Raw genomic sequence first — 13047 nt, forward strand, 5'->3', positions numbered from 1 at the left:
AAATATCAACAATGTCTTGTGAAAATTTCATGGAAATAGCTGCCGTACTTTTTTAATGAGAAGGATTTTAAAAAAGTCTTTCCAAATTTGTTGCATAAAATGTCTTCGAAGTTTCGAAGTGTGTCCCAATACTTTTTGAACGTAAGTGTAGTAATGAACTCCATTTTAAGAATGAAATCAATGTAACGTAGGTATGCCTAAAAATAGTTAAAAGTTTTAAACGATTGCAAGAAATGACTGCAAGAAATATTCTGAAATTCATTTTAAGACAATCTAAAGGGCGTGGTCGCAAAAATAGGGACCTCGTCTTTCGGTTTTGTTTCAAGGCTTTCGAAACCTAAGTACCCACAGTCACTCGAAAATTGAAGCGATGATTGATCAACGAGAACATTCTCTTTGATAAACAAAATCAATTGCGTCAAAATGCCACACCTACACATTGAAATATGTTGGGCCACGCCCTATTTTGTCGGCAAATTGGTGACTGGCACCCCCCTAAGTGAAAGTGCTTAACGACGGCTCTGGTCCTATATAAAAAAAATTTGACGAAAGGACGATCCTAGGCAATGCATGTAAGCTTTCATTTACAATAATTCTCAATTCCCTAATAGTTTCCAATTACCAAAAAGCCAATATCTTATTTTCAACTTTTAGCGACAAGCCCAGCATTTCCGAAATACATAACTTTGAACAAATTTGAATGCAATTATAAAAAATCCTGTCTTGTCTATTGAAGACAGTAAATAAATGTTCTCAGTAAGAAACTTTCAAGAGTAACGAGTCTTCCTTTCTATGTTTAGATGTCAATTCATGTCTTCATTTATATGAGCGTAAAGCTTGTAATGCATCTAAGTCTTCCAGTTGTATCTCATTTCTTTTTCTTGTTTAGTTTACAATGGGAGACATCTAAAACTAATTCATTTTTGCAGGCCCGTAGACTGCTAAACTGGAATGGGGCATGGATAGAAATATAGCTTTTTCTATACCTGAGCTGAGGGGGTTGAGCCCTTCTGCTGTTTTGATCTATTCTCTCAAATCTATTTGATTAGCATTAAAATAATGTACCTTCCTAGAAATTGAGCCACAAAAATTGTCATGTCGTTACCACCTTAACCTTTGATTAAATGAAAACATTGAAACTGCGGGCCTGAAGAGAAAATTTATCAGATTTTGCAACTTCCAGTTATGTATCGTGCTATTGCCTTAGGGACAGTGAGCCCTGGTCCCAGGATTCTCCTTGCTTACATGGGGCCCCAAATTTTGAAAAATGCTTTTTCAGTACTTAAATACCGCAAATTGATCTTTCTATTCATTCTGTATCCTCTAATCCTGAGAGAGTCTCGGTGTTATGGTAACAGAAGAGGGTCCCTACCAAACAATACGAGTTTTCATTTAATAGCAAAATTAAGAAAAAATTGTAATAATTTTGGGAGGGCAGATTGCCCGGTAGGCCGACCGGCCAGTCCGCCTTTGCTTATAAATCTGGCTACAATACTTGCCTGAAATCCTAGAATCATAGACCCTTTTTGAAAAAAGTCACCCAAGGGGTGGAAGGATCAATGCCTGAATTGTAAAGGAATCGAATTGGCCTGCATAAATACAAAGAAAAACTATATATGACATTGGACAGGATATTTTGAGCAATGAAGTCGATATTCATTTCGATAATCGATATTCATTTACTTCCAGGATTTGTAAGAAAAGCATTTTCATAATTTATTATTGCTTTTTTCGATTTGGATTATTATACTGACAGTGAATTTTGTTGCTTAGGATCATTCCATTTCCCAGACGAGTCGCTTTAACAACTTGTTGACTGTCTCTTCTTTTGAGTCCATCTCTCCTCGCACTGTCTATGAAAGGGCAGTTATGCAAAAAATATATTCAGTTCATGTTCACCATTTCGCTGCTATTTCCTTGCTATAGACTACCATTCTTTTGGTATTTCAGCAGTAAACTTTCTTCAACCAATTTTCTGGACAATTTTAGAAGAGCAAAATCACTTTACAATACGTAAACACTATCGTGGCAATTCTATTTTCATGGGAATTATTGCTTGCCTCTAAATTATTTCTCAAATCCTTTTACAAAACACTATATACAGCCTATAGTGTCTGCTTACAAGTGTACGCTTCAAAAATTTAAATTAGAAGATTTTTAGGGCCTTATAGAGTCAAGTTTACCCCTGTTTTTAAAGCCTCGAGATTTTAGTGAAATAACGTTTTGTTATGTTAGAACATATTAACTCTTGAACCAGATTCTTATTTTTAATTTGAATCTAAAAAAATTTAACGGCAGGTACAGAGGAGCATATTACGGATCGAAGGGCCTAAAAAGTCTTAAAAGCTCAACATGCTAAAAGCTAAAAAGCCAAGAGTAAAATGAATCTTTGCACAGTTTTAAGTACATGATAAGTGTGTATGCATATGATAAAGAGGCTTAGCCCCTCCAGCCCCCTCACTTCCGCGGACCCTGGAGCAAAGCATATCTTTCGAAACTGAATACAAGTCGTATAAAATCGGATAAACTGAGAATACAGGAATTAGACAAACATCAGCCACGGAAAACGAATGAATGTACATGTCCCTTGCAAAACAAAAGGCGGAATTTGCCTACAGAAAAATCATTGTGCCTATGAAAATTCTGGTCTTGTCTGTAAAATCTGGTTTGTACTGTTTTAACAGCATTTTTCTACTATTCTGCATAGATCAGGGATTTTAATGACGTTTTGAAAAAATGTGTAGCGTTCTGGGCCGTATGGCTATGAGAGAGGACCGAATTAATGTTTTTTTTTGCTATTTTGAGCTCGCTTTCTAAATACAAGAGTGTCTTTGCATCGTATACTTAATCGATATTTATGAATCACAATCACCGAAATATTCAGGGTCCACCACTGAGGAAACAAAAACATTTTTAGAACGAAAGGATTCGTTGATATACATGTGGATTTAATTAATAATAAACCGATAACAAAACTCCGATTTTGAAAGAAACATTATGCATTTTGAAATGTTACTTCAGCCTGCGGCAGACACACCGAACCTGAAAATTCTACTACAGAGTCTGATTTCTGTGACCTGTAAGCTCTACAAAAAACTGGTTTCAAAGGTTATGTTAAAATGTTTAAAATCATTCTCCAAACATCACTATATGCTAACCACTCTAATAATTTCAAAAAATCTGATATACATTTCTTCCTTCACTTCTGTCATTCCGACCTCACACCCATTAGATTCCTTATTTTCTCATTCAAGAAAATTTTGACTCGATCCACGTTTTCAGAAGATTGTTCTTCACTTATTGAATGGTTTACTCATTGTATGTACATACTGAAGTATTTCGCAAAGACGTGCCCTGATACAGTGCACCGGTATTGGTGTACTAAGCTAGTTTCTCTTTCAAAAAATGAGCAAGTTTTTATTGGCAGCCAGTGAAGTTTCTAGTGCTAACAGAGCTTCTATAGGCGACAGGCCTCTACTGCATGTCAGGTACCTGAACGCACGGAGGAAGCACGGGTACAGAAAATGAAACGGACAACTTTATCCAAACAATATGAATTTATATTAGCTTCAACAGAAATATTCAGAAGCATCTTCAAATAAAATACAGAGCAAAAAGTATTGCGCTGCTTTAAAGCTAAAATGGCAGTCGTTCCCTTATTCATAATTCAAATAAAAATTTGAGAAACAATTTCTTCCTAACCAGCATAAAGTTTTCGGTAAAAAACCATAATAGAGTTTTTTAAGACCGGAAAATTGACAAGCATAATCTACATGTCAATATTTTCAACATTGTCAACATTGCCGTATTAATGTCAACATTCAACAGCAAAGTTATGCGATACTCTTGGGAGACGATTGTAGATATATTACATATCGATCTATTGCATGTATCATAACCAGACATATAATACATAACTACATAACAATTACAAGATGGACCGATTCTAAACGTGGACTTCGTTATCACTATAGAAAAACAGCAATTAATTAATAGCTCGGTGGTCATTGATACATACATCAATTTTCACTTTTTTCTCTTTAAAACAAAATTAGCTAAATCGATTAAACAGTCTCGTTCTGGACAGGGTCGTAGTAGGTCTATCGAATTTATGGCCTCTTTTACATAATCTGCAGCCAAGTCCATAGTTTGCGAAATTCCATTACTCTGCAGTTAAAAAAATAAAATTTAAGTATTAAAAAAATACAGTTCGGTTGAAACACACGAATTCGAAATTCTTAGAAAAATTCGAATAAATACATAAGAAATAAGGGAGTTGAAAGGAGACCAACATATCATGTTTTAAATGGCATTCAGTGAAAGACTGTAAACAAATGTGTATTTACAATTGAATGTCCCGCACTTGAAATGTTTGAACTTTGTACAACATAAATCAATGAGTTAAATATACCTTGTTTACGTAGTAAAAGGCTTCTTGAACATCACCCTTTTCAGAAAATCGTCTTGATATCAATGGCTCTAGCTCGGGGAACTAAAAAGAAAGTTATGTCGATTTCAAAAAAAATAACGGCAATAACATGAAACTATGTCAAGAAATCCTTTCAATTTAACAGAAACTTTTGAAAAGATGAACAGATACCCACAAAACTCTTTACAAAAGACCTTGACCATAGGTTTTTCAATTTTGCGTGTGCTAATGTGACTCTTGAAAGAAACCATACAATTCATTACAGTACTAAGTTACCATCCAGATATAAACTTTTTCAAATTTAATTCCTTGATAATATCTGTTTGTGTTTTCCTTGTTGCCTATGCCTGCGGTGCGAGGGGTGGAAGATCTTCCAGAGGAACGAGTGAGCGCTGAGAGCGATCACTCCCCTCCTTCTCGACGCTTGCTTGCTCCTCCGGAGGGACGCCCATCCTTGCGATTCCAGGCATAGGTAACAGAGATATTGCAAAAAGATAATTTTTAAGAAATGAGATTTGAACATGTCTTATCCGGATATATAAGAAACAATTTCAACTTAAAAAACCTCCATGTACGGATGTGGTAGCTCAAGTCAAGAAGCAACACATTTGTTTTGACGAAAAAATGAGATCACTTACACACTCTGCTGCGTAGAGAACGGGAGCAGTGGCTAAGCCCAGGCTTAGATCAGCTGTAACAGCCTTTCCGAGTTGGGTTGACGTGGATGTAAAATCAAGTGTGTCATCCACGAGCTACAAGTTTGAAAAGTGCGATTAGTGGTATTTTAAACCCTGGCTCTGTAGCTTAAAGGCTAGATGTGACATCATTCAACTAGAAGCATTATTGCGCTGAATATTTGAATTGCATGTTATCGTCGTCGTCCATTGAATAAATGGCTATTCGATATTATGAAAAAAGATCGGCCAGCATATTGATTTTGCATTGATAATTCAAAATTTCAATTTATTTGACAATAACTTGTCAATAACTTGACAATAACGAGCTAGATAATAGTATTGCACTCCTGCCGATGACCATTAAAAAGGTTGGATAGATACATTAAAATCGGTTCTCGGAATTCACACTATAAACTGCACAATTACCTTAACAAGCAGCTTGAGATAAATACATTGCAAACTGTCTTTTTCCCCAACCTGCGGTTCAGTTGCTCTAAGCTAAACGCTTTAAATTTCTTAAGCAAATATTTACATCTGCTTGCTTTTGGTCCAGGGTAAAATGAACTAGGATAAAGTTGATTTTATCTAGAACGTAGTGCGATAAAAAGCAACCAGTGAGATTATTGTACCTGAAAGGCGATTCCGATATTTCTGCCAAATCTAAACAGAACATCTTGTACCTCCTCGTCTGCATCTCCCAACACCGCAGCCTGGAGACAAGATGAGACTATGTTTATAAACGCAAAAGCACTAGAATGCAGAACTTACTGATACACGACCTGCAACATCTAAACTATTAGCTTTAACTTCAAATAAAACCTAGACCAAAATACTAAAAGGCGTTATTTCTGTTTTCAAAATATTTATTTTTAATAGCTAGTCACCTCTTGATAGGTTTCGTTAGGTATCAATATATATTTCTTAAGACTTTGTCTAAGTATTGGAAAGAAGGGGTATATAATAAGTACTAACAACAGAAACCACAGGTCTAAATCATGAGTAGGTCTTTTCAATCAGAATGACCAAATGTCTTTCAGTGACAGAGTGACCAAGAGCAGGATGTAGGATTATTGAAGAAACATTCTTTGATTGTTGGAATAACCAAGTATAGGATAAACTGATGTAGAATTGCTAGATGTTTGATTAACTAAAAATAGGATTAATTGAGTACACGATTAACTTAATTTACAATTAACATACAGCCTTGCAGCTATTGGCGAGAAGACTTGCTGTTTTGAAGTACGTCTTTTCTAGATAATCACTGAATCGTTTTTTGGGGTCATCATCAATGAAAAGCTGCATAATCTCGCCTACGAAAAACAGATGATTAAAATGATATTTCGACAATAAACATAATCTGCATTTAAATATTGTTTATTGCCTAAGGATAATTTAAGAAATTATACTGAACTAAGATAATGATTTCCTACATAAAGATCTCGATACGATCAAGCTGGCGGTAACATAATGGGCTTATCCCTTTATCAACTGCTAGAAATTTCATGGCTTTCATTTTAGTAACTTTCTTCTACACTGTAACCTCATTAGTGTCACATAGATTGTAAAAGACAACTTTTGATTTATAAAAAAACAGGTTGAAATCTTGGTTGCACAAAAAGAGTAGGAGGGGATTTCTATAGAAACGGGCTCCTCATTTTGAACCAAACCACCACCGACTGCATCGCAGCAATACCAGTTCGAATCTTGAAGAAATTGCTTTCTCATAGAAAAATTCAAAGATATTAAGTTAAACATAGGAATAGCCAAGGACATCCTAACACATTCAAACAATTCTCAAAAAACAATAATTGCGGACAGCTTATATTAGGCAAGATACATGCATTTAAAAAATTACCAAATCCAATACCATTTTTGACAATATTTGAAATAACTGGGGAAGAGATTTGTAATTTGAAGTAATTTTCATCAAGAAAACATTCCTCTTGGTACCAAGTTTAATGAAAACGAGCAGCCTTTCACTCAAAACACGTTTTGATAAATTGATTCCACTTATCAAAAAATAAAATAAAGTACATTGGTTGAAATTTCATTTTCACAAAAATCTTATATAAATTCCATACCTTTTACGAGGTCCTCGATTATTTCCGCAATCAGTTCAACAGCCCTACAATTTCCAAGTCGTGCTAAAGCAATAGAGGCCCTAGACAAAATGTAGTCTCCTGCCAGAATCGTTTGTTTGTCAGTAAATACCATGTTTATCGATTTCTTTCCACGTCTTGTTGTTGCCTCATCAATGACATCGTCGTGCAAAAGGCTGGCCGTATGAATCATTTCAGATATCATTGCAATTCGCTTCTGTCCATACATCATATCACTGAAGAATGTTCATAAAAATGACTCAATATCAGTTCAATTGAATTATGTAAAGCCTTCCCATTACCCTTAAAAGACTAAACGTTTTATCAACTAAATTAAATAAATGTAACCTTGAAAAAAGGAAACTTTCTTTTTACAATCATAGATATACCTATACTGCTTTTCAAAAGTCTTGGTACACTAACGTCAGTTTCCAAGGGCAACTTCAGTCATTCCTCTTGCCCCCTTTGAACAATGTTGATTTACTTGGGGATAAGAAAGAATGCTTTTTTGCGAGTTCCAAGTACTTTTTGCAATGATTGTATCAGAAAGATAATCTTACCTCTTCTTATTAATGTGAACATTGCAGAGCTTTGCAGCTAGAAATATGGTTGTTGGTCGAATGTACTTCCCTTGTCCATCAAAATAATAATTGCTACAACTTTCAAGGTTACCAATAGGTGTTCTGAGTTCCTGTGAAGAGTAAAAATCAATAATGCTACCTCCATAATACTTACTGTAACAAAGAAATAGGAGGCATTTGGAAAATGTGGGGGCACAGTAGTTAAAGGACACTTTTTGCAACAAAGTTCAATGCACTAGCTAAAAATACACTTCAAAATATTTTTTCATGTTATTTTCTTGCAAACTTTTCACTATTTTTAGATACACTTTTGTTACGTTTGATTCATTCCATTCCGAATACGGAATTATAACTGAATGAGATCCTCTGTAACTGCAAAAGCTCTTGGCAATATGCTACTGCAAAGAAAATTTCTTTTTGAAAATTGGCTTCCAAAAATTTCTTTATGAAATTTGGCTTCCAAAAATTTCTAGGCAGATGGATTATAAAATTTTAGCCAATGCAAAAGCTCAAGAGACTGATAGTTGAAGCAAATAGGGTAAAATAATTAACATTTTCTAAAAAAGAGTAAATTTGGTCACTTTAACAAAAAACCTTTACAAATTCGATTTCATTCAACAATTTACTGCAATTCTTATGAGATAAATACAGCTTTCATATAAGTAGAATCTGTAAATAAAAGATTCATATTAAACAAAAAAAGTAAAGAAAAGAATGTAAATAAAAGATTCATATTAAACAAAAAAGACTTTTTAGCATATATTTACATATAAGTGTGAAAACAATAAAAAAATGAAAATAAATATTTAATATGAGAATATTTTATCTGCTAGAAATTGATGTCTATATTAGAATGTCTAGTTTGAATTATTGCATATAAATATACCAGATTAACAAATAACACAAGCAGCTGTAATACATGAAAATATTACATAAAATTTTCTCAGTTATATTCTTGGCATATGCAAATAAAGATGAAAATTACATACCTGTCTTATATCGCTTAACATGTCTGAAATATCTTTTTTAACAGTGGAAAACAAATCTGTATCAGCAAGTGACTGGCCACAAATCTGTGTGGTGTAATTCCTGTGTCAAAAAATAAAATATAAAACTAGCAATGTGATAGACAGAAAAAAGTACTGAAATTATTTATAATTTGAAGCTATAGGAATGGCCTACAAAAGATTTTAAACAACTCCTACAGAAACAAGGCCCAATATTTTAAAGCTGGTTAAAGATAATTTCTAAAGAAAATGTTTGTTTTATGATTTACAAACGCTTGAATAATAAAGGGTATAAACTTGACTGCAGTAGTATAGATGTCCAGTAACTTTTGATAAACCAATGCATAAAATATCCATACCATTATAATAACATGAAAGCTTGTATTTAAACATAATATTTTGGCAAAATCTTTTATGTTGGTATTTGCGTTATTTGTGAGCTAAGTTTGTAGCTTAAACAGTGCTCATTCTCTCCAAGACAAGTCATACCCTGTCATCCATTCTAAACAAATAAAGAAAGCCCTCAAGGAACTTCAAGAGCATGTAAAAATCTCAGAGAATTGTTCTAAGGGAAACAATATTGGTAGGATAATTATTCAGTAGATTTATGGTTCTATGGGCACTAGCATACTTCAGTTTAACCTGCTTCTACGTTTGCAAGCTGTTTTAGAATTTTGGGGTGTCACAATTTGATTAGATTTAGCCTTGATCTATCACAAAAAACTATACCTATGATCCTGATGATAAAAATAAGACAAAATTTATGCATCATTTCTTTTTTTAAGTAAGGAAATTTTGGCAGTGAATGATTTTGGGCTACTTCTTTAACAATTCTATCTATATGATATACCCCCCTTCAGTGGCAAGAAACACAATTGATGTTACAACTTTTTCTTGCAAATTTTTGAGCTTTGTGGTACCAAACTACTAAATAGCTTTTGTCATTCAAGTGTTATAGACACTAACAAAAGAAACTTTTTTATAATGATCCCAACATGTATTCGTAACAAATATGTCAAAAAAAGAAAACATGTGCATTTGGTGTGTCCCTTGATGGGTGTGATGGTGATAAGATCCCATGCATTGAATACGGCCTATGTAAAGACTTGCTTGTGTGCCTTAAAATTCAGTCAAAATTTTTAAAAGGGCATTTTTAAAACACATTTTACTTCAAATTTTTAAAAAGCCTCCTATCTCTAACAAGCCCTCTTTTTAAGCCCCCCTCTAGGACTTAGAAAATAAATGAGTCCCCTGGGCTTAATAGAGCATAATCAAGAGCATAATTGGTAATCAAGAGTGACAAAATCTTACATTGACTTGGTAATTATCGTAAAAGCTATATTAAGCCCCCAGGGGGCTTATTTTTTAGTCCTGGAGGGGCCTAAAAGTGAGGGGGGAATTTTAGAGGGAGGGGGCTTATCAAAAATGTTAAGAAAATTTTTTTAGAAAAATGCCCCTGTCTATTTTTTATTACAAAAATATCATACAAATGTTCTTAGAAAACTTGACTAGCAGCTTCGAAAGTCTAATTAATCAATTATAGTGTCTTTATCTTCATCAGAATTACCAGAATCAATTGATAACCCTGGGACATCTTCTAAACAAATTTCAACTGACTTCTTAGGTGCACAAGTAAGTTTTTACATGGGCCGTCTTAAATGCACATGATCTTATTATTAACACACCAATCAAGGGAACCATTAAATGTGCATACTTTCTTTGTTTGACAACAAAGGCTAAAGAAGGGGGGGGGGTTAACTATCAATCATATGCATTTTCTTATTATTCGCCATTTATTTGACATAATTGGGCTCTAGCATAGTTGTGCAATCTAACATGGACAGTGGAAGTGCACACTTATACACTATAAATTTTGCTCTTGCACACCAAAGATCTTGTTGGAAACTCCCATACTATACAGTCAGGAACTGGTGCAATCTGTTATTACTGATATGTGGCATACGATTTTGTTGGTCCAGTATGGTATGTTAAGTAACACTTTTCCTTAGATGAAAGATCCAAGACTGTTGTTTACCTTTGCTGTGTATAATAACTGCTTGTCACAGATGATGATAAGCAAATTCCACCATGTTGCTTCCCTTGTAGAAGGACAAGATCTCTGCAAGAAACATCACTTTTGTGGTCGGTATACCGTGAATATGTGTAATTAAATTTTCGAGAACCAAATCTGTCGAACTTGCAAAGACCCTCCAGGCATCCTTTTCTAACAATTTCTTCCTTTCTGAAAACTGTGACAAAACTCCGTCGACAAGACTTGCCATATAATCTCGAAAAAAGTGTTCTGAACTCTTTCCTTGTCCCTCGAAAAGCAAAATTCACTATCCAAGTTAGTTGGTTTGTCATAACTTTTGATTATACAGCAGCTGAATATGGCTGTGGAAAGATATCGCTGCTAAAACTTGGAAGACCCCTCCAAAGAGATATCCAGTACAGTTTATAGAGGCCTGCCTTCTTTTGCCAGTGACAGGGTGAAAACGTTTCTGTAAGACAATTACCAGTGTAATAACCACAAAAGCTCGCTTTGATTAGTAAATATCATCGCATTAATGATGCCCAGGTATATTGTCTTTGTAGACCAGCCAAACACTTACTTCGGTGCCATATAATTACACAACTTCCAACCATCCACATGCTAGGCCAAATTATCCTGGAGGCTGCAGCCTCGTGTTCATGGAGAAATTTTGAAATTTTACGTAAAAAAGCCAATTCCCCATCAAAAAGCCAGATAAAAATCAGTGTGTTCCATTCATGTTCTAGACATGGTTTCCATTAAAAAAATAGTGTGCTCCATTTGTGTGACTAAATGAGGTTGCAAAAAGGGCTATGTGAAGCTTAGCTTAGTCATAAAATTAATGTATGAGAGAATTGACATTCGTTCCACAACCTCTTTACTAAAAATTGCCAAGCCTATCTAACACGAATATGATTTGTGTTTCATCTGACAAAACAGAAATCACCAACAGAATGATGCTAAAGGCAAATTTTTGGCACAGCCTTATTTGAACACGAAGTCTTCGTGACGAAGATTGAATCCTGTGACAATTCTTGGCAAACATAAAGATAAAAAATTAACAACGCTAACAGATGGAACCATAATACCATAAATTCTAATCAAATTGATTTAGCTTTTTTCCTGTGACGGAAAAGGCCAGTAAACAATGAAATATTGTAATCTATGGTCAAATCTCTGGTCAAATCTCAAGAGCAAACACATTTCAAAGCCAAGCTAGTTTATGCTCACGTCGAATTATTGTTTTGTCTCACTGGATTTGATCTCACCTTATTTCATCAAACTTTTCTAATTTCCGAACCAATAACATAAAAGAATTTGGGATCGAGAAAAGTATTCAGGGCCGTCACGGTAGCCTGGCGGTGTTAGACACAAATTTTCCTGAAGCACCATAATTTTGCCTAAAATTTCCTGATTATTCCTGATTTTATAGAAAATACTCAGTAGAGCAGAAAGGATTCATTTTTTAATTTCTATTTCAATATCTTTAATTAAATTGGATTAAACGACTTATAAACGATAAAACTTACAGACCGAGATTTGACAAAGTTAGTTAGGCATACCCAGTAGACAAAAATCAATTAAAACGTTTCGACTCTAGCTAGAGCCATTTTAAATTAAGTTATGAAAGTAGAAAAAATTTACTATGAGTATGGAAGGATTGAAAAATGCAGCTCGTAAATCACTTGACTTTACAATTTCATAATTTTATTCCTGATTTTATAAGAAAATTGCAAGGATTTGTATCACGGATTTTTATTTAGTTAAAAAATTATTGTTTTCACACGCGCTTTCTTATATGAATAACAAAACAAACCCACCATTGAATTCAAAAGGAATGCTCTAATTGTAAATGGAAGTGAAAGCCTCAACAAGTACACAAACAACACGTTCACAAATATATCTGTAAAATTAAAGCAGCTATTACTAGCCTTTACAAAAACTGTCCCAAATCTTCTAAATCTATAAATCTTTAGACCAATTTAGAAAATCCTTTTTTTTACATTAAAAAAATTATCAAAATCATCCAGCTTTTCCAGTTCAATAAAATAGTTACAGCAATGAATTAAAAGTAAGCTCTTGCTTGCCTGTATTTTACTCACTTCCTAAAGCCCGCGAAGGTATCTATCTCGATAAATTCTCAATACTTATTAAGGATATAATTCGTGTTTTACGTACTTCCAATATACACACAGTCACAGAAACCAAAATCTCATAGAAGC

At 34.1% G+C, this 13047-nt stretch overlaps 1 protein-coding gene across 1 annotated transcript; it reads right to left on the reverse strand.

Moving 5' to 3' along the window:
* Positions 1–3538: 3538 nt before the first annotated feature.
* Positions 3539–11469, reverse strand: LOC135682230 (all trans-polyprenyl-diphosphate synthase PDSS1). Its single transcript, XM_065197024.2, has 9 exons — positions 10829–11469; positions 8776–8875; positions 7766–7896; positions 7188–7441; positions 6307–6416; positions 5736–5816; positions 5068–5181; positions 4412–4492; positions 3539–4167 (listed from the first exon to the last, which is right to left on the reverse strand). The coding sequence occupies exons 1-9, from the start codon at positions 11155–11157 to the stop codon at positions 4027–4029; spliced, it is 1341 nt and encodes a 446-aa protein (XP_065053096.2). The 5' UTR covers positions 11158–11469; the 3' UTR covers positions 3539–4026.
* Positions 11470–13047: the final 1578 nt, after the last annotated feature.

The sequence above is a fragment of the Rhopilema esculentum genome, chromosome 16 (assembly GCF_057945365.1).
Source record: "Rhopilema esculentum isolate cy_ngs chromosome 16, ASM5794536v1, whole genome shotgun sequence".
Lineage (NCBI taxonomy): Eukaryota > Metazoa > Cnidaria > Scyphozoa > Rhizostomeae > Rhizostomatidae > Rhopilema > Rhopilema esculentum.